We start from the raw sequence: 22161 nt of genomic DNA on the forward strand, positions 1-22161 counted from the left end.
ATAAGGCCCACTAATTTTGTGAATATTTTGATTCAAAACATGGCTGAAAAATCGTATTAAGCAAATAAAACAAGACAGCAACCACCAATTTGTGTAAGACAACGACCAACAAACGTGGGTTGAAAACTTAAAGGAATGTGACCCATCAACATAGATGCAGAAGGGGGGGGTCACCGGCCCCCCTAACCGTCATTAAATAGGCAATTTTTGGGCAGTTCAAAATTATTTGATCAATTTTTGGTACTTTTTCTGGCATATTTTGTAGCAAAGACCTTTTTTCTTTTTTGGGGGGGATTAACCATCTTCAACCATCAAGCATATTGCATGGGCCTTATTAGGCGCATGTGGCATCCACGAAAAAAATGTCACATTTTTATTATCAGAAGAATTTTGGAAAAAAAAGTGCATTATCCTTTTCAATACTAAGTTGGTTGTTACATGAAAACTTCAGCCGGCTGACAACAGTTCATTTAACCGGCCAAATTCTCACTTACTTTTTTTCTAAATTAACAAAACCACCTTAACTGCAAATATCAAATTTTTGTTGTGCTCTAGCGAATCGGTTGATCACGTGACAAGGATGAAATCTGGTAAACCATCATGAATTTATATTAGTTTTTATATAGGGATAAAATTTTTCTTTTATTTGCACGGGTTTGCGAAATATGAGCAATGGGCCTTATTAGGGACCGGGCCTTAATAGGCACAGGTACCTTATTGCATTGTTGGGCCCCGCGCTTGCTTGGGCCAGCTCTGTATGACAGCGTGTTGTTTCAAGCACCGAACAGCTAACGACATCATTAAGAACATATAAACGTTTAAATTCAGCAATGGCGGCTCGATCTGTAAGTATCTCTTTTATCTATCAATACATGTAGTGTTTATTAATACTCTATAGATTCGAAGAAACCAAGCTGCTCATAGATAAGACTCACTCCAACATGCAAATTTGAAATTTATCTAACAAGAATGTTTTATTACTCACGACATAAATATTTAATGATATAGGCGACTTAATCAGCAAGTCAGCAATGCAAAACGATTGTTACCAAAAACGCGTAGTAGGCTGTATTTGGTAGGTCTTTTATTATAGCAGTACCGTTGTATCAACCGTGTGGACTGTACTTGCATTTGTAATGACTTGATCTCGTTGAGTTTATGATAGAACTTTTGCCATCACTACAAAGCTCACCACCATAGTCACACTCCAAACAGCAATTGCGTTACCGCTATTTGTAACAGTACAGGTGTATTACAGTAAGTACTAAAAAGTTGGTTAGGCTATGCATAGTTGTAATTGTGATGATGCGAGATACAAAGCTCTTGGGCGTTGCGTGTTTAATGGCAATTCTAGTCAATGTGAAAAATGTTTCCTCGCTGTTGTGCTGGAGATGTGAGTCGGTGATTAGCGAAGAGGAGTGCACTAGATACGGAACCGCTGAGATATGTCAGCAAAACCAGGTAATGATTTGATTTAACCAGCATAGTCATTATGATAGTTAAAGGTTATGTTTAACATAGTAATAAGAACTAAACTTTTTTCAACTGTGTTTTTCACATTTTGTGGGGAACGTCGGCGCTGGCAACCATGAGTATATAGAGCAGACCAAAATCATATCTGTGTTCCAATGTGACTTGCGTATAGCTGAAAATTCGTTGCACTGTAGTTTTGTGTGCTTGTAGTCTCATTCTCTTATAATTACCCATGGTGTTAGATTTCTTTATTTCAAGATTTTTCGACATCTTACAACTTCAATAAAAACTTAAAAAATCAATATCTGTATACAAATTTCAGGCGTGTTTAACCGAGTGGAGAGAAGCGAATGAAGACATTACTCTGATGAGAAGCTGCAAACAAAAAACTGCATGCGAGACTATGGCGATTTACAACTTGCGGACATGCAAAAAATATCGGTATGACATAATCACCAGCCAACTACCTAAAAGACAGTTTACCGCACGTCTGTTTGAAATCGCCTTACACTGGTGAAAATCGTCTTATCTTTGTCGCAGGCGAAACCTCACCCAAAGCATATGCTATGACTGCTGCTCAGAAAAGGACTATTGTAATGCTGTTCACAACGACCCAGATAATAATTACAAACAATCAGCAGTTACTCAAGCAATGACCACCATTGCGACATCGACTGAAGCCAGTGACGATACTATGCATACTATTCAAACTATGCAGACAATCACAAACAGAAAAGTAGTTTTTGGTGGTTTATTGATTGTCAACCCCGAGTATTTTGACGAAAAAAGTGACTAGTTTACACCTGAAAAGTTCATCATTTTATTCAAATGTCTGCAAATATTATATGGCAATTTTATGAACATAACACTGCTTTTAAACAGATTAAATAAATAATTAAATAAATGAATAAAGATCCTCGCCCGAGGGAGTTTATCAAATACAGTCTGATCGCAGGTTGATTTCTTCAATGAAAGATTATAAGTGGCTTGTGGACTTCATGCTATAGCTTGAACCCAGCAGTGGCCTATATCTTTACTGGCCACTTCGCCCAATATAGCTGATCGATGCATAAATAGCTATAAATCGGCTTTTAACATCTCTGTGACTTGTTTCTTTTTACGTGACTTTCATTTCCACACCATCTACGAAAAGTTGCTTCCCGCTCCATTTTATCTTCTTGCCTTCCTGTTCAGCATGTGCTGCGATTTTTCGAAGCTTTTTTCGTCTCTCTCTTTGAGCTTGTGTTAAATCGTCTTCGATGCTCATCGATTCTGGCAGAGTTTTTCGACGATACAAAACTTTTGTCTTATCATTCCATTTTGAAAATTTAACTAAGATAGGCCTGAAATTTTAACAAAGGGAAGAATAATAGTGAGTTGATGAAGTGAAAATCAATAAAACGGTTGCGCATCTCACCAGTGTAGAAAAGTATTCTTGTATAAAAACGTCTAGGTAGGGGAGAAATACCTGGGCTGAACATTTTCATTTTTTATTCTGGCTGCTTCAGCAATCGTGTCACGTAAAGTAACTCCCATAGTTTCCTGTATAATTTGTTTAATAGTTTCTATCAAATCTTCATCGTTTGACTCAGGAACACCCAAAAAGCGCAAGTTGTATCTGCGGATGCGTAAAACGTTGAAGAATTCCGCAGTGACGCCACTGTAAAACTGTTTAACTGCAAAAAATGATTTCCTTATATAACGGTTAGTAGGAGGCTACCTCTTTGAGTATTGTTCCAGTGTTTCAATGTGTTCACGCTGGGACAGAACGTTAGTCCTGGTTTTGTTGACGTCAGTCATCAATCTGTCATGAATTTTGATCAATTTTATTTGTTGTTGACGTATTTGAGTCGCTTGCCCCAGCATGTCTGTTATCTAAAACAAGTTATAATAGTAAAATAAAATAAGTGCAAAGTTTGGAAAGTTCGATTTGCATCGAAACGTCGAATTTATTACGACTTTGAATGACAAATACAGTCCGGTGCTATGCCCATGGCTAAAGCTTCGGCAAATTTTCTTGCAAAATAGTTACCCTTGTGTCCATGCTTCGCTGTGACTCGTATCCAAACACCATAAGTAGCAGAAATAAAACCATTAAAACTGCTAGCTGGCGCAGATTGGTTAAGATTCGTCTTTGGCTCAGGCATGTCGTCATGTTTGATATCTGAAAACAAATATTTAAGGTAGCCTGTAACAAAGTATAACCTACAGGACTTTAAAATTAATTGGCAATTCAGTAAATGCATTAAAATCTGGTTCGTTGATGACTGAAACGTAAAACATCGTCTAAACTTGTTGCTTGTTTTGCAGTCAAAATAATTGATTTGCATATCCAAGTTAGGAGACGTGGTTCTATGAATTGCCTAAATCCTAAAATTACCTAAGATGTTTACCTACTTGTATTTGGCACAACAAGAAAGTGTAGAATACATTAAACTACTCCCAGTGAAAACCAAACGTAGCTCCATATGCTACAGCACTGACCTGGCAGTAGACACAAAAATGCTTTTTGGCCTTCTATATTGCTGTTTACTACTTATAAGCATAGTATTTACAAGTAATCTTTGTGTGTTTTCAACAACACATAGACATGGCGTTTTATAATGAAGATCACTCACTTTCAACTTGGTAAACTTGTTCCTCTGACTTTTTCCATACATCAACTAAAAACGGAAATTTGCTTTGCAATATATTGTCGACATGACTTGCATAAGCGTAGTAACACCACCAGAATGATTAAGAGACTTCAGAATGATTCTTAACAAATACGTATTTGCCGCAGGCCGTTAAACCGGTTAACTATACTTTCACATATACCGTGAAGTGTTTCAACCAAGAAAAAACACTTTTGTTAAAACATGTCTTGCTTATTAATTGGTGCTTTAGCACATTTACCAATTGATTAAACAATGGAAGTGAATTAATGTGAATGTTTTATGCACGGAAAAGTAATCAAGTTTTGACATCAATTTAATGATAACCTCGACATTGCACAAATTCTTGTCTGATTCAGTGCGAACATATACTGTAAAGCTTTCCTCTCGCCATCTGGTAAATTTGTAACAATTTTTTCCGAGTCTTCTTATCGTTGTATTCAGTAGACATGACACCACACAAACAGTGCTGTCAAGCCTTAATGTTCGGCATCGCGCCTATCACTACGTGGGATTCTTACGTCACAATGGCAAACAGCTTCAGTGCCGAATACGAGGCTTTAAACCACACAGCAGCGCTTCGTTGAGTTAAATAGAAAACGTTTTGAGGGGTGTCAAAGGGATTAGTGTATCGAATGAGTTTTAGGTCGATTACTTAAACCTATTATAAATGTAGAAAGTAGTCACTTCAAGATATGCAAGGTCATTCCTTTTATGCGGATAAAGCACTGGGAAAGTTTCATACCAACGGCGGGATAGGAAAAGCAAAGTTGCCGGCAAAAAATTCCAACGCTTCAAGGTCGCAAACCGAGAGCAATACAGGCATGAGAGAGGAGTATGCAATGGACTTGCTCCATAAACACGGGCGCGAGCTTGACCCATCGCACTGGACTCATGTAGGAACACAAAATTATCCAAATATGGAACAAAGCTGTGCTTATGATGCTTCAGGACCAAACTGGTCGAGTTATGAGAACTTTGAAAGTCTAAACGTGCCAGTAGGTGGTAGTCGCCATATTCCTGATTGTGCTTTCCGGTCAGCATATTCTGTGAATAACATTCAGTCCTCGACACAAAAAGATTTATCTTGTCGTCATGACTACGCAGCCGAAGGATCCAACAGCAGAAATGAACCTCAGGTAGTTCAGGAGAAGCCACCGTTTTGCTCCTACGATTCGTTTTCGAGAGGCGAGGATTGGAAGACGGAAGAAAAGTCAGGAGTTAAATTTCCGTGGATGAAGAACACCAAATCTCATCACTTTGAATGGAAGACACAGTGGCAAAGAGGTATGAACACTTTAATTCGGTGATGAGGCGTTCATAGCGTAAATAATAATTTATAGGGTGTATGGAAAACTGGGCAGTCAACTGCGCTTTGCGACGGAACTTATATAACTGAGTAACCTGTACCTGAAAACTAATAATATATTTACGTATCTATTTAACATGGAAGTTATCCGTGCACGTTTCTGCCATTTTGACCCCACAAAATCATTAAAATTGTTGCAATTTCTGATAACGTGTTGCGAGTTGATAACGTTTCATCAACACATACCCAGCTGGTACAGCATAAATGTTTCCCAAAACAACGTGATTAAAATGTTAATTGTAAACTACTAGGTGATGAACACGTTTTTATTGCGCAGCAGGCTAGTAAATATGACACTACTGTCTTCTATGATTTTGATTAATATGAACAAAATGGCAGTTGGCATCCGCAACGTATACCATTGCCAGTTCGTAGGCAATTTGTACGGACGTTGCTGGTTTTTGGTTAGATGTATGCCTATGCATGTTATTAGTAAATTGTACTTTATTATGTAGTCTGTAGGTTATAGAAATAAATTAGAAAATAAATGTGCTATATCAGCAGCATTTTTATTTTAAATGTTCACTGTATCTGCAAGTTAAGATTGGAATTTTTTGTTACAAGAAACTCGCACTGACAAAATTGGTTGCCCAGCGTTAATTTAATGTCTAAAATAAGCTGCCGCAAACTAAAAGGATGGTATGTTCAGCCGGAAGCCAGGAATTTCCAATCAGAATCCAATTTCGTAAAATACTACGTACTTTTATTTTTCAACGGTAGCAATTTCTGCTGTAAGGCTTCTGTTAGCATTATTTTGCGTGTTGTTGACAATCCTTATCTTTTTCAACGTGTATCTTTTACATGTTGGACCTCCCAGAACTGAGCTCTGATAAGAAAATCTTTGAAATCCCCGCTCTAGCCACTTTGCAAGTGTCGCCCTTGTTTGAAAACCACTACAACCATAGATAAGAAATTAATATAGAAGCCATTTGTAATTAATTTAAGGTAAAACCCTTTGTTCATCAAACATTTTCGTTCGCGAGCTATATGGAGGGCGCGATTCATTGTACAAGCCTCGCACGACAGGTTTGTAACGTTACGCATTATTTGACAAAATATTTCCCATCAGTGACTAGATGAGTTGCTTAAACACTATAAATAAACAAAATTCCAAACGTAAATGAAAGTTCTACTTGGAAGTTAAAATTGTATTGTAAAGGGCGTTGTGTGCGAGTTTATTTTTGCTCAATTTATACTCGGAAAATTAATGCTATAAACTAATTCAAAGTGACAGTATAATAAACAGTTATTAGTGTGATAAAGTTTTAGCAACGACATAACGATTTAGCAACGATTAATTTTGTCAATAATTTTGAAGGATTTTATTTTTGAAAATAATAAAAAATAGTGGGAATGACCAACAAGAAAAAGGTTTTAATGATTGATGTTTTTACAATTTTGTCGGTAAACGCATAAAATTGTTTCATTATCATTTTATATGTTTTTTTGTTTTCATTTTATTTCATATTTATTTTATTTTCATTGACCTTTTCAAAGTTTTTCCAAATATATGTTTTTACAGCACTTCGCAATATAGGTTTACATCGGACTATATTCCTGACACGTTACTCTTACTCTAAGAACATTTTTCGATAAACATCAAATTAGGGCTTTGTTTGTCTGAGAAAAACTGCAAAGTTGATGTTTAAATTTTAATTAGATTTATTTTAAATGGTTGCAAATCAAAATAATAATTTTCTTCGAAAAACTGTGTTGTTCTCTTACGTGTACGGGCAGGATCGCAAAAAGCAGTTTAAAACAGCAACCATGTAAAATTAACTACCGCAAGACAGTGATACCTTTTCCAAGATATAAAAAAAAGGATAAAGAACCAAATTTAACATGTAACGTAAAATGTGAAATATTTGTCCGATTGTGTGAAACAAAATGTAAAAGTCAAAGAAATTGATAAAAAACTAAATATGCAATAAAAAGATGTAAAGGAAATTATAGAACAATTATTTTCAAATTATAAGAAATTGTTTGTAAAAAAATGTTGAATATCGTATAGTTTCCCGAATTCGGCCATTTACCGTGTGATTGCAGACTCGACTTGACTCGTGTTAAGGTTGAATTTTTAGTTGACTCGAGTCACAAAATAAACTATTTCAAACTTTTGTAAAGTCGGTTTTTATATTTGTGAAAGAAATTATTTAAAAATTACTACGCAATGCATTCTACTGAATGTGCAAAAGCGTCAGAAATGGATAAAATCAGATTCTATGCATATATTTCCGTTATGATCATTGAGAAATCCGTTTGGTATATGGACCTCAAACGAAAAATAAATTGTAATTAGTGACGTCACGTGTTTGTGACTTAATTGGCGTATGTCAAGACTTGGACTCGATTTTATAAACATTATTGACTGGACTTGACTCGGGAATGTAATTAAATGACTTAACTTGGACCTGTGCTGTTAGGACTTGAATTGTATCACGATCATTAAGACTTGTTTCGATGACTGATTTTTCACACGTTGTGTTAGAGATCTTTTTCTAGCACAATCTTAATTAAAGTAGCACGTTGAAGAGCTTCGTCACCTTTTCGAGCTTAAATAACTCGAAAAAGGAAAGAATGATATGTTTTGGTTCTTATTTGATATTGGTATTGTTATTGGTATTTTGGTAAGGCGTTATTTTGGTACAATTGCTGTTTTAAAATCGCTATTTAAGTCATTTTTGTACGACTCTATAACGTCAAAGTCGCCGTTTTCACAATCGTTGTTTTGATATGTTCGCTGTTTGGAAGTAGCGCTCTTGACAATCTTCGTTATGATTATGATCTCCGTCAATCTGAACCTGAACCAGTTCTTTATTCCAACATGTTGCAGGCTGACGTGTTGTCGCAAATATTTGTCACGCATTTTGTTCGGATTTTATTGGAAATGTGTTAAGAAATTTAGGTTTAGTATATAAGTTTTACGTTATATTTTTATATAAGCAAAGTTTTACGTAATATTTATTCTATACCTTCAAACACTAACGACACTTGATCATATTTTGTAATACAGCACCTTTTGTTATTAACAGACTTATTTTAGGCACGTTTATGAATGTTGTTGTTTGAAATGTGACTCAAAACAATCACAAAATGAAAATTCCCAAATTGATGTTACTGGAAAGCAGTCAGAGCAGATTTAAAACAAACCACCTGTGTTGGTTCTTTATCGATTTCATGCATTTACAACAAAACTTGTATAATAATTTTCCGAGCTGGTTGAGACATTTGGTGACAAAATGGAAATTTTCATCTGCAATCTTATTATTACCGTAAAGCTATTTTTAGCTTTTCCATATAATTCGACGACTATATAATTGGATGCATTCTGCTAAAACATTTGTGCACGTATCGTCTTGACAAAATAACTGTAAGCTTTTTGATATAATCATTGATAACACAATTTAGAAAAATACGCAAAGGTACACATCTTATAAGCACCTCTTATTTGGTTATAGGCCAAACTGAATTCGCCATTTATCCAAAAACAGATACCACAAATCTACATAAAATACTCCAAATGCTACAAGATATATCCCTTTAATAAAAGATTTTTGAAAATAGGACGTAGGCTATTACATAGCCAAATGGTGGGAGCTGCTCAAGCTAAAAAAACTTCTCAAATTTTTTAAGTTAATTAACCGCGATTTTTGCAGATAATTTTTGCAGTACACTTGCAATTTACTGAAATCTTTAGCCTGTATAGCCAACATGCTTCTTGTAAAAGCTAAACCTTAATTAGTATATGTTTTCAAAAATTGAAAATATTTTGCAGGAAAATCGTCCTGGCTAAAAGAACGACAAAGGTACACTATATTAATTGACTAATATATTGTCGCTGATGTCGACACTATAGTGTCGCTAATTAGCCCAAACTTTTAAACTTTCAGTTTAAATGCTTTTACAGCATTAAACGTTCATCTGAAGACTTGGGATGCACAAAAATATTAGCCTACTAAATCTGAGCTGAAATAACGCTATAGATTATCATACATCGATGCTGACAATGAAATTGATTGAAGGTGACTCTTTTATTCCAATTGGAATGGAAGCGACACTTTCATGACATAAAATGACTATTTTATGGTCGTTATCTTGTTATCGGTTTTAATTAATTGGGATCAAAGCTGAAAATGTGCGAATATTTCACTGTTTAAAATGTGACTCAAAACAATCTAAAAAGAAAAATTCCCACCGCGCCGCTTTCGAGGGAGCTGTCAGGATGTGTTTATCGCAGACCATGCCAGGCAATTCATCATAATGACTTGGGTATAGTTGCTGCGCGCGTCTGGTTAAGTTACAAAATGGCGTTTTTCTTGATTGACTGACTTCATTTAGATCTCCCGGGTCATGGCTGTCTAACTTCACACTCTTTTTTGATCTTCCTTTTTGCAGCAAGATAAGAAGTGTTGAAAGACGTTAAGCCGTCTGCCCCTTTTAATGGCATTGGCGAGAATCATCCCCACACCACAACCGGGAAACAGCGATATCAATGATCAATTTCACCAAAGGGCGTAGCCTACTGTTTACAGCTTGTATATTTGTATAAAACAACTTTTATTCGCCAATACATTTTTTTATTATTTTTCTTTCGAAGTTTATATAAATTTATCACTTGTGTTAATCGCAATCGGTACAGGCCTACTTTGAAAAAATGTGAAAGACATTATACCCACTGTTTTAAACTTCAAGCAAAAACATTTCCTTGGGGTTACGAAAACATTACTGTATTAATCGTTTTAGCGATTTTAATCATAGCGTAATCACTAATCAATTTTTGTATAAATGGTATCGATGCAGCGGTCTGGTACTCGTGTGTGTAAGTGTAGTAAGTTATACATAAACTCAGATACCGCTGTAGACTATAAGAGTAAAGAAACGCTATGACAATTCATTAAATTCAAGCTATCTCTCAGTAAAGACATATAGTTAGTGTTTTAATGTAATCGCTATGAATTCAATATAAAGATGCTTTAATTGATTTAATTTGAATCTGAGCATAGTCGATAAAACCGTTGAATTTTAAATAGAAAAATTTGAAGTTAATTCTTATTCATAATCAGGTTGCCATTTTGAAACCATTCTAATAAGTTAATTATTCACCATATAGCAAACCATGTCTAGAATTTAACTTATGACGTTATAGGTTAAATTACTTGATGTCACTGGCTATAAGCGATTGCGTTGCAGTTACTAAAATGTTTTGAAAATTGATGTTGGTCTAACTGGTCTTTGACCAGAAATATAAAAACTTTTTAATTGCTGTTCATCAAAATTGAGCGAGACCATCTTTTTTAATTATGAGTGCAGAAACTTCAAAGTGCATTCAACACTTAATACCTTTGAAACAAATTTAATAATTTTGTCTTTATATGGCTGCTAATACTATTAATAAGAGGCGGTGCCTTTGATTTCATGAACTGATGGTGTGTAGTAGCCAGGTGACAAATAAACTGGCGACGAGATTTTGTGTCGAAATTTACGAAGGTTGTAAATCTTCGATAAGGCTATTTACCTTTGCCTCAGTCTGACAGGCTTATTCGTGATTTGCTCGATGGTTGATGCACAAACACCATTTTGGCATCACTAACATTATTCCGACAAAACGATATTACAAAAGGGACCGCCACGGTAGCTCGGGAATTTTCTGGAGTGTCTTGTATACACCTTAGCGATTTACTTTAAACAGGCGGTGTCATACTTACGATAATAATAAAAACCTTGCACATTATTATCAATTGAAAAAAGCGTATACGCCCTTTCAATATGAAATCTACTGTTGCTCTTATATGATTACTTTTGTATTGTTGTATGTATAAGTTTATCTCATACGAGGACTATCATTGTTGTGAATTAATTCAAAAATACTTTCCAAGGAATGATGATAAGCCTATTAATAGGCTAATATGTGTGTTTTTTGCAGCCATGGGATGCACTCCCCCTCAATTTCCAGAGGTTGATGATAATAAACGAACCCGAACTGCCTACACAAGAGGACAGCTCTTGGAGCTGGAAAAAGAATTTCATTTCAGCCGATACATTTCGAGGCCAAGACGAATAGAGCTGGCAGCTGGTCTCAATCTCACAGAAAGGCACATAAAGATTTGGTTTCAAAATAGGTAAAGTATTTTAACGCGGCATTCGTTTTTGGTTATGATTTAGCTTCGTTACGATTTTTCCTCATTTTTTTCATTTATGTTGGCGGCACCGTTTTTGTCGCTTGTTTGTTTCCGCCGGTAATAAAATTGTTTTGCATCGCGTTTATTATAGTTACACAATTGGAAGATAATAAGCGCTCACCTAACAAAACCCAGTAAGGGTAATTTTCAATGATAAATATTACGCAAGTTTTGCAAAACTTTTGTAGCCTTTTTCCTACACTTTGTTTAATTCGTCTCCAACAAGTTTCATCTTTTAATTTACGATTCGCAGGAGAATGAAGTGGAAGAAAGATCAAGGGATTGCTTCTAAATCTTCAAAGACTCCCGAGAAAACGCTGCAATCATCGGAAGATGGTTGGATGCATCCAAGAAGTGAATCCAGCGAGTCTTCATGTGGCTCAAATCAAGCTGGAGACGCCAGCATCACAAGCGGAAAAATTGTAACGTCAGAAGGCAATCCAAATCGAACAACTAGTATTAATATTCCGACGACATCTGCCTGTACGCAAGGCAGCAGAAATTTTATTGAAAATGAGTACAACAGAATGCAAAGTGACAAGTTGTTAAGCCAAGATAATCTAAATTAAAAGTCCCGAGTAATATCATTTAAATTTGGTTATTGTAATAGATAATTCGATAGCTTTACAGCCTTTCGTTTTGATTTTTTGTTGTTATGCATTTTGACATAAAAAGTTCAGAGCGTCAAATGTGTTTTAATGCTTCCTATATCGTATGCATGCTGCTGCACTTTATTATCTTATACACGTAACTTAATAGTTAATCGCACAGAAAAAAAGTGGCAAAGTTTTGATAAGGATGCTTTGCACCATTTAATAACATTATTATTTTTATCATGGAATTAATCAGAGGTGGACAGTGGGGACTTTGAAAATACAGTCGGTAACGGTACTGGAACTTGGCAAAAAATGTACCGACGGTTCCGGTATTCGGTACTATTTTAAAAAAGTAGTTCGGTACTTTATCAGTACCGGTACTTTTTGTGTAAAAGATTCTGCTGCAAATGCAATGTTTGCCACAATTATGCCCCCGGTAAAGGTTACTCCAAGTCAAAACATGTGTGACGTTAATCGCTTGCAATTTTACTTGACATTTCTAGATTAAAAAAGATCTACAGATGCTAAAATTAGTATTAAGGATTAACATTAATTAACATGTAAGTTATTTTTGAAAACATACTTATTAAAATTTTGAAATAATCATGTGAAAAGTACCAAGCACCGGGACCGACTGAAATTCCTGGAAAAAAGTAATTCGGTATTTTTTTTCAAAAGTACCGACGGTACCGGTATCGGTACTGAAAAAGTACCGCGGTATAACAGTGATTCGGTACTGCCCACCTATGGAATTAATCAATATTCAGAAATAGTGTCGCCGCGTCACATATTGCAGTGTCTGTAGAACTTGAATCAACTTATAGCCTACCATGTTCCGCAAAATTAATCTGAAAATTTCAAAATTCCTACCTATCAGTGGTTGGCTTTAAACTTGCATGAGCTTGTCCGACAGAAACGAAAACTATAGGCTACAGCAAAATTTTCTTTTCCTTGCATCATTTTGCCTGTCTTATGTTACAGCGTTACTAAAAACAAAAATATAGAAGGAATATTAATTGATTGATTAAATGTTTTCCTTTCATTTAGATTATGGAACAAGCCAAGATCGATATAATGGTTTCTGCCCCTCAAAATTTCTCATGAGACATTCCTGGCTCAGAGTAGGTTGGTCAATGCGGTGCGGAGTTTTACCTTAATTTCGGAGCCAGATAAATAACCGCTTGTTAGTCTAAATTTACCTTCTTAGTGCAAATCCGTTGGAGATTTATATAAATCTAAGCTACGGCTTTGTTTTGTGGTACCTATTAAATCGAGAAGCTACTAAGCTTTGCATAAAACACGAAGCATAAGGACATCAATCAATCATATCAGGAAAAAAGTTAAAAATAAAACTTTGAAAAATGTTTAGGACCATTGAAGCGTGACGAATGAACACGGCTGGTTTCAACCATTTATTCTAGCCACTAACCAGAATGGCAACAGCAGTGATAGCCTACCGCCTGCCTCGTGACATGTGCCACGAATACCTAGCATAACTAGTGACACGTTTCAGAAACAAATGCGTCACCTTCGGCCTGTGCTTACGTCATCGATGGCATGTACTTATACTGTACTAACATTCCTGACAGTTTGGTTGGCATAGACCAGGGATGTCCAACCTGTGGCCCGCTAGTCATTTTCACTCCAAAAGTATGTACTTTATGTACCCATTTTTCTTGAAATTTAATAGGTTCTGCGGCCCATTGAATTATTTCAAGTGACAATGCGGCCCACTATAATAAAAGGTTGGACATCCCTGGCATAGGCTAACACTGTACAGCATTGTTGACTAGAAGGTTACTCATTTTGGTTGCGCGGTGGGTGTTGTATTTAACGTGGGAATTACCCTAGCAATTGGCGAATTTAAAAGCTCAGAGTCATTCACAGAATGTTGTTCAAAACTGGCACAAATGTAGGTAATATATGCATACTTAGGCCAAATTTCTGTTTTTAACTTTGGTCCTCTGTAACATTAACTGGAGATAGAGATATGCAATTGCAGTCATGTTCCAGTTTGACGTAGCCCTAGCTCCTAGGCAAACATTCAAAAGGCTTTAAAATTCACGTTTTACTACATAACAAGAAGTAGGCTACTTAGACATACCATACAGCAACTAATAAATTTGTTATGCATGCTAAAAGAATGGGCCTTTTGCTCCTTTATTTCATTCCATCTACAGCAATATCTGCACATTATAGACAAAAATTGTCCAAACTGTTTATGTAATATGCATATTTTTAGCTAATATCTAAAGATATTGTTTTAAATGAATTCCACATCATTCGCTCAGCTTGCATTCATTGAGTGTGTCACAGTATGGTACCATACACAAATACCAAGAACACTGCGGACTGCGAGCCTTCAATTGAAAAATGGTTACCTTATATAGGCTACAATATCAAAACTTTATTCATTACAAGCATGAAACATTCCATAATCCCTTACGATTCAATGTTCTGCAATTTTTTATCAATGTTATCGTTCTTAGAGTTTTCTTCAATCAAGAAAATAACAACTTTGAAAAATGCCAATATAATATTCAGCAGCAAAATATACCAAATATACATGTATCGTATGTAAATACCAAGTACTGATCTCAGTGTGCTATTTCGATGACAACCGCCATTCAAAAAAGCATGTACCCCATAGAATTTAAGGTTTGGGCTTAATGCTCGAAGCTACTTCAGTATTTGTGACTTAATTGCATGGGGAAAAGTTGATGCACATCACCTCAATGCCTGCAATATACCAAACTTAGGCTACCAGGGTGGTTTGGCTTAAGTTTAAAGCAAAGTTGGGCTATAACACAAATACTTTTTCCTAATTTTCCGTACCAAATACACACCTTAACTACAAGACCATCTAAAGGTTGTAGCACAACGCTATCCCATCATAGATTGATCACAGTATGATAGTATATAGTTGATGATAGTATGTGCAGCACTCATGCACTGTCAGACTACAGGTAACTATATAGGTTAGTGACGGTAACTAGGCTACCATCTCCACCTGCAAACATCAGGCAAGTGCACATTGCAAAGCAACATGTCGGTCTATATTGCAGTGTTGTACCGTCAATCTCACCATTTTATCACGCAAAATGAACCATGCCACAATTGCAACGTGCTATGGGAGACACATGCTTCAGTTACAGCTCAGTATCCAAAGCACATGCCACCTATACCGCTAGGTATCCGAGACACATGCCTCAAGGCAGGTGGTTTGTTACGGCCCCACATCCAGAATGGAGTTTGTGTAGAAGTGCACAACCAGAAGATGCATTTGTATACTACGCTAGAAACCCCAGCTACTCAAATTGTGACGTCATTTGGATGTGCACTTCTTACACTTTCATGCCACCTACCACGATCAAACTTAAAATTTAAGAAGCCTGTGATAATATTATGAATTAATGTAATATAAGATTGTGTACGACATAGAATTCTCGTCTATCGAATCAGCGAAGCATAACACTGCATGACGTAATCGATTGCTTCGTGCTTACTGTGTGTGCTTTAAGAGTTATCAGTCTCTTCTTGCTATTACGTTCAACGCCGCAACATGTCTTTATGCTGTTGCTGTGACAATGTTCTATCTTGATGTATTCTTGATTAAGAAAAGCGACAATTTGTGATGAAAAAATTGTTTATCGTTCCTTAGCCTGTAAGGGCGACCACTTCAATACAAAGTTTGTCTGTTGAATAGTTTATTGTCCTCGAAGTAAATGAGTCTCAAGGTCGTTGTTTCGCTTTTCTTAATCTTAGAATTAATTGTACACCTCGACAACTTTATATTCTGATTATATTGAAGCTTCTTTGAACGAATACATCAAGATAGAACATTGTCACAGCAACAGCATAAAGACATGTTGCGGCGTTGAACGTAATAGCAAGAAGAGACTGATAACTCTTAAAGCACACACAGTAAGCACGAAGCAATCGATTACGTCATGCAGTGTTATGCTTCGCTGATTCGATAGACGAGAATTCTATGTCGTACACAATCTTATATTACATTAATTCATAATATTATCACAAGCCCTTCGACACGATCCCGCGTAAACGTTTGTATGTATAAGGACCGTGTCCAGTGGTGGGATTCAAATATTTTAACATCCGGTTCTGTCAATCGCAGCATGCCATATTTACCCGGGGTCAATTTATATAGACCTATACATACGCTTGTTAACAAACGGTTCGCGAAAGTGATTAGAATTCCAAGAACCGGTTTACACGAACAGGTGCGAACCGGCTGAATTCCACCACTGACTGCGTCGTACCTCGCATTGCTAGACACCATTGTATTTTATTGCCATGCGCAGTTGATGCGTTATTTGTGAATAAACAGTGATTTGTAAATTCTTTTTGTATGTATTTTTGTTTGTGTTTTTTGCTCCTCAATAAAATATACTGCACTTCTGCACTATACCCCCAGCATGTGGTACCTTTGGATATAAATACAGTACTGTAAAAGAATAAATATCAAGATTAGCCTATATTAGGCCCATTTAGACCAGACGTATTTAACTCTGTCTGGTATACCTTACCTAGACATAAGATAAACTGTAAAAAATGAGATTATATCTTATCATAGATTTGCCCGTTTATCGTATTATTATTTCATACAAAGTTTAGTTTTTTTTTAACAATAGCACGTTGCTAATTCTCTAGAAGTCTAACCTTGATAAAATAACTTAGACGTAGCCTAGGCCTATAGCCTAAGTCCAGTGTTTTACATTTTTCATTTGGCGATTGGGTTAAGAAGCACTGGCCTAAAAGAAAGTTAAACAAAATTAGATTTGCACGGTTTCGCATCTGTGTCCGTAGATAGATATATGGGAAGGTCTAAAAAGTGAAAATGGGCGTCTGAAAAAAACATTTGTGAACAGATTGTTAGATGGACGGTCAGACAAAAACTGCTATTTTTAACCATCCAGGATGTGGACCAGACTGCAGAATATGGCAGGAGCACACCGTAGATTTGATTTTTTGGCAAAATGGCATTGCACACCGGGAGAAAATCGATTTCTCTAAAAAAAGAGACTAATTTTTTTTTTCCATTTTCTGTTGTACTCTATATATCACAAACGCCGTACAGGCTTGAGCCATGAGTCGCTGTGCACACTGGCTGCTTTCTTGAACATTGGAATTTTGCTTCTGCACCCCTGAGATCTTGGTGAAAACTGCCATACTCTGTAGTCCGGCTTCATGGACAGATAGCCTAGATCAGGGGTTCTTAAACTTTTTGGCACACGCCCCCCTTGACGGTACCTAAAAATTTCGCGCCCCCCCTCATTGCAAAATAAAAAAGCATTAAACAAAAAAGCAATTTATTTTCAATTAACTTTAACTGATGTGAAGGATGTAGTTGTTTTTTGGAAACCAAACGTTTAATTCGAGGCTTTGTAGAAGATAATGCACATCTTAGGTCAGCTTCACAGTCAAGTTTGTTCCTTGGTTTTGTCTTTATATTCATGAAGATGACGCTGCAAACGACTTGGTCTCAAAACGTCGTTGCTTAGCTTTTCTAAGCATATCACGCATTGCGGTACGACTTTTCCGTTCACTGTGGTATCTATAAAGCCATACTTCAGATAATTTTGGTCATACTTTCTCTTTTTTCCACTCATTTTGTGTCAATACAATTAGTTTAATTACTAAAATACCTGGTTATTAAATCAATACTAAAATTAAATTTTACTTCATTTTACGGTTTTAATATTGGCTGACGTTGGTTTTAACCTATTTAAACCGGGTGCGCGACATTACTATTTTTATTATGTGTGGCCGACACTGCACACCAATTTTCAATCTTTAATGACTCGAAAATTATACGTCGTAAACTGATCGGATATTTACAGGTTAGTAGCAAAAAAATCTGGCTTCCTGTATACATCATAATTGTAAAACTAAAGAAAATGCATTTAATGTAAATTAAGTATTTCTACACGTGATACATTTGTAAAAGTTTTTCTTGTTCTTGTTCACCTATAGTGAAAGTCAAGAAAGCATGTTTAGACATAGCTCATATAATAGACAGTTTGTCATCTCTCGCGCCCCCCTTACGAATGTTACACGCCCCCCAAGGGGGGCGCGCCCCCCAGTTTAAGAACCACTGGCCTAGATGAACCATACAATGCACTTCATCTAGCTTTAACCAAGTAACAAGGTAGATAATCTAAATATACGATGTTAAAGATAGGTGGTTAGATTACTTTGGAAAACTTAAAATCAACTTTTAATGACTAGATTCTGTTGGAATAATTAAAGCTTAAAACTGCTAATTGTAACTCATGGCTACAGTTTTAGGTCTGTTTCTAGACTGCACATTATTGCTGTTTAAAAGTCATTGTTAACAACATGGGAAAGAAAAAAGTAAAGAAAAGGAAGTATGAAGAAGATGATAGTTACATCAACGTTGAACAGAACTATCCTGTTGATGATGACGATGATGATTTTGAAGAAAGCAGGTCTGGTGTGGTTTCGCTGCCTGCTGCAGCTGGACGAGACCTTGACAGAATTTCAGGTAGTTCAGCTGGAACAGATGCTATTTGTGATCAGTTTGGAGCCAAGGACTATAGAAGTCAGATGACCATGAAGAAAGATCACGCCTGTCGTCCGCTCTATGTTGCTCCAGATGGACATATATTCTTGGAATCTTTTTCTCCTGTTTATAAGCATGCACGTGACTTTTTAATAGCAATATCTGAGCCGATTTGCCGCCCCAAATTCATACATGAATTTCGCCTCACCCCCTATTCTTTATATGCAGCAGTTAGTGTTGGCTTGGACACTGATGACATCATTGAGTATTTAAGTAGATTAAGCAAAACAACCATTCCTGACGGCATCATAGAATTTATCAAATTATGCACACAGAGTTACGGCAAAGTGAAACTTGTCTTGAAACACAATCGTTATTATGTAGAAAGCACACATGTCAGTGTTATGCAGACTTTACTAAAGGATGGCGAGATTGCAAAATGTAGGAAGACTGACAGTGGAGTTGAAGACCCCTTGAGTGTATCCACAGTGGTTGGAGAAAATGTCCTCCAGCTTAATAAAGGCGATCTTCCTGATGGTAGCAATTCTAACCCAGATGGTGATGCTGAAGTTCCAAAAGACATTTATGATTTCTATGAGCATCTGGACAAAGAAGAGGACAAATCCACAGAGGAAATGAAGGTTGTCTCTTTTGAAGTGCTGCAGGAGCAGGTCGAAACACTTCAGAAAAGGTGCATCCAAATGGAGTATCCTTTGCTTGCCGAGTATGACTTCCGTAATGACACTATCAATCCTGATCTTAAAATAGATTTAAAACCTACCACAGTGCTTCGTCCTTATCAAGAGAAAAGCTTAAGGAAGATGTTTGGAAATGGCCGAGCTCGTTCTGGAGTTATAGTTCTTCCGTGTGGTGCAGGAAAGACTCTTGTTGGAGTCACTGCTGCGTGCACTGTCCGAAAGCGTTGTATGGTCCTTTGCACATCTGGTGTTGCTGTTGAGCAATGGCGATCACAGTTTAAAATGTGGTCCACTGCAGATGATAGCATGATTTGTAGGTTTACTTCTGATGCCAAAGATAGGCCCCATGGCTGTAGTATTGCAATAAGCACCTATTCAATGATGGGTCACACCACCAAGCGAGCATATGAATCAGAAAAAGTAATGGAATGGATAAGATCACAGGAATGGGGCTTAATGATACTGGATGAAGTCCACACTATCCCAGCAAAACAGTTTCGAAGAGTGCTGACTGTGGTGCAGTCTCATTGTAAGCTGGGATTAACCGCTACCCTTGTTCGTGAGGACGACAAGATATCTGATCTCAACTTTCTTATTGGACCAAAACTTTATGAGGCAAATTGGATGGAATTGCAGGACGGTGGATACATTGCTAGAGTTCAATGTGCTGAAGTGTGGTGTCCCATGACTCCTGAGTTTTATCGAGAATACTTAGCTATTAAGTCCAGAAAAAGAATGCTGCTTTACGTAATGAACCCAAACAAATTTCGTGCCTGCCAGTTTTTAGTGAGATTTCATGAGCAAAGAAATGATAAAATTGTGGTATTTTCAGACAATGTTTTCGCCCTGAAGGAATATGCTATAAGAATGGGGAAGCCTTACATTTACGGCCCTACTACACAGGGCGAGAGGTTGCAGATTTTGCAGAACTTTATGCACAACCCAAAAGTAAACACCATTTTCATATCCAAAGTTGGGGACAATTCAATTGATCTTCCAGCAGCGAATGTCCTCATTCAGGTTTCATCACATGGTGGATCTCGGAGACAAGAAGCGCAACGTCTTGGAAGGATCTTAAGAGCTAAGAAGGGATCATTAGTAGAAGAATACAATGCTTTTTTCTACTCGTTAGTGTCACAGGATACTGTGGAAGTCGCCTTCTCAACCAAACGTCAAAGATTTCTTGTGAATCAGGGCTATGCTTTTAAAGCCATCACCAAATTAACTGGAATGGATGACGAACCAAATTTGGCTTTCCACACCAAAGCAGAACAACATCAGCTCCTCCAGAAAGTCCTGGCTGCCAGTGATATAGATGCAGAAGAGGAGCTTGTGCCAGGAGAAGCCAACTACTCCTCTCGTGGCAGCTCTTCAACATATACGAAGAGGAAGGGAGCAATGAGCTCATTGTCTGGAGCCGACGACTCTGTCTACATGGAATACTCAAACAGCAAACACAAAAACAACATCCATGACCTTTTCAAAAGATTTCGGTGACTTTCTAAGCAATCTGTTTAAACTTAAAGTCAAATCGCAGTGTTGTGGGCCGATTTCATACATAGTGAAGTTGACAAAAGTACTAAATTTTAAGTTGACTAAAATGAACAAAAAATGGTGTAATTTGTAATTCCTGAGCTTCAATTTTGGGGAAATGTGTTGATTGGCCAATTTGTGATGTTTTAACTTTTTTGGCACTTGTTGAAAATCTTAAAATTAACTGCTGATTTTTGTAAAAAAATCACACAAAACAAATAGTTATTCAAAACAGTTCAAAGCAAGTAGCCTGGTTTTTCTTCTCCATTTCGAAAGACACTGTTGTAGCTATTGCATACATTTATAAAAAAAATAAAATTTAAATGGTCGTATTATAAATTTAACCCTTTAAATTGTGCCCATACAACACGAAATTTTTACTAGTTAGTTAGTTTATGCTGTGTATAACTCACTGATGTTTGTTCGAAATAATAGAACCAGAAGTGGGCAGTCGGTACTTTGAAAGTACCGGCACTTGGCAAAAAATGTTCCGACGGTTCCGGTATTCGGTACTATGTTTAAAAAGTGTTCGGTACTTTGTCGGTACCGGTATTTTTTGTGTAAAAATGCTCACCTACAATTCAGTATTATAGTACCACGGTACTGCCCACCTATGAATACAGCATACACAAGGGTTGTCATTTGTGCAAAGGTCTGCGATTAAAGGACCTATTTGAAAAAACAAAATGTTAAACTCTGTATTTGGATGGCACATTTCTATTTTACAAAAAAAAATTCGTACAACATAGGTGAAATCGACCTGTATTAGCTGCAAAACTTTAATTTAAGTCCCACATGCTGTGTATTATTTTGGTATCAGTTTGAATTGCATGATGATAGTGCTGCATATAGCTTTGTGTTGGATGAAGAATAAACATGCATTTTGTTAGAGCCATATATAATAATGTTTGACATTTTGCTGCCATTTGCCAAATTTATTTGACCATTCCTTTATGTGTTAAATATCAGTTGCTATAATCTTTGATCAGTGATCACATATGGTACTGTGTGAATAACTTTGTTAAAAACCCATTAAAACAGAATATTGATTTAATTGACATCTTTTCAGATATGTAAGCATTTTTAGTTCTATATTATGTCTTCAATAACGCCAT

The 22161-nt window shown here is 36.5% G+C and overlaps 4 protein-coding genes across 5 annotated transcripts; 3 read left to right on the plus strand and 1 right to left on the minus strand.

Annotated features, from left to right (window-relative positions):
- Window positions 1–721: 721 nt before the first annotated feature.
- LOC143465492 (uncharacterized) lies at window positions 722–2269 on the plus strand. The gene is made up of 3 exons (XM_076963821.1): window positions 722–1461; window positions 1796–1914; window positions 2014–2269. Exons 1-3 carry the CDS (start codon window positions 1303–1305, stop codon window positions 2267–2269), a joined length of 534 nt encoding a protein of 177 aa, XP_076819936.1. The 5' UTR covers window positions 722–1302.
- Window positions 2270–2277: 8 nt separating this feature from the next.
- On the minus strand, window positions 2278–4251 carry LOC143465476 (uncharacterized). Of its 2 annotated transcripts, none has more exons than XM_076963802.1 (5): window positions 4092–4251; window positions 3506–3637; window positions 3194–3348; window positions 2942–3091; window positions 2278–2816 (listed from the first exon to the last, which is right to left on the minus strand). In XM_076963802.1, the coding sequence occupies exons 1-5, from the start codon at window positions 4131–4133 to the stop codon at window positions 2591–2593; spliced, it is 705 nt and encodes a 234-aa protein (XP_076819917.1). In that variant the 5' UTR covers window positions 4134–4251; the 3' UTR covers window positions 2278–2590. The 2 variants fall into 2 exon arrangements, with proteins under 2 accessions (XP_076819917.1, XP_076819925.1); XM_076963810.1 differs by having other exon boundaries at window positions 3958–4099.
- A 141-nt stretch (window positions 4252–4392) lies between these two features.
- On the plus strand, window positions 4393–13740 carry LOC143465467 (homeobox protein Hox-B4-like). The gene is made up of 4 exons (XM_076963790.1): window positions 4393–5414; window positions 11420–11615; window positions 11929–13392; window positions 13641–13740. Exons 1-3 carry the CDS (start codon window positions 4823–4825, stop codon window positions 12242–12244), a joined length of 1104 nt encoding a protein of 367 aa, XP_076819905.1. The 5' UTR covers window positions 4393–4822; the 3' UTR covers window positions 12245–13392; window positions 13641–13740.
- Window positions 13741–18400: 4660 nt separating this feature from the next.
- On the plus strand, window positions 18401–22116 carry LOC143444319 (general transcription and DNA repair factor IIH helicase/translocase subunit XPB-like). The gene is made up of 2 exons (XM_076943512.1): window positions 18401–18440; window positions 18575–22116. Exon 2 carries the CDS (start codon window positions 18632–18634, stop codon window positions 21008–21010), a length of 2379 nt encoding a protein of 792 aa, XP_076799627.1. The 5' UTR covers window positions 18401–18440; window positions 18575–18631; the 3' UTR covers window positions 21011–22116.
- The last annotated feature ends 45 nt before the right edge of the window (window positions 22117–22161 follow it).

The sequence above is a fragment of the Clavelina lepadiformis genome, chromosome 1 (assembly GCF_947623445.1).
Source record: "Clavelina lepadiformis chromosome 1, kaClaLepa1.1, whole genome shotgun sequence".
In the NCBI taxonomy this organism is placed as follows: Eukaryota; Metazoa; Chordata; class Ascidiacea; order Aplousobranchia; family Clavelinidae; genus Clavelina; species Clavelina lepadiformis.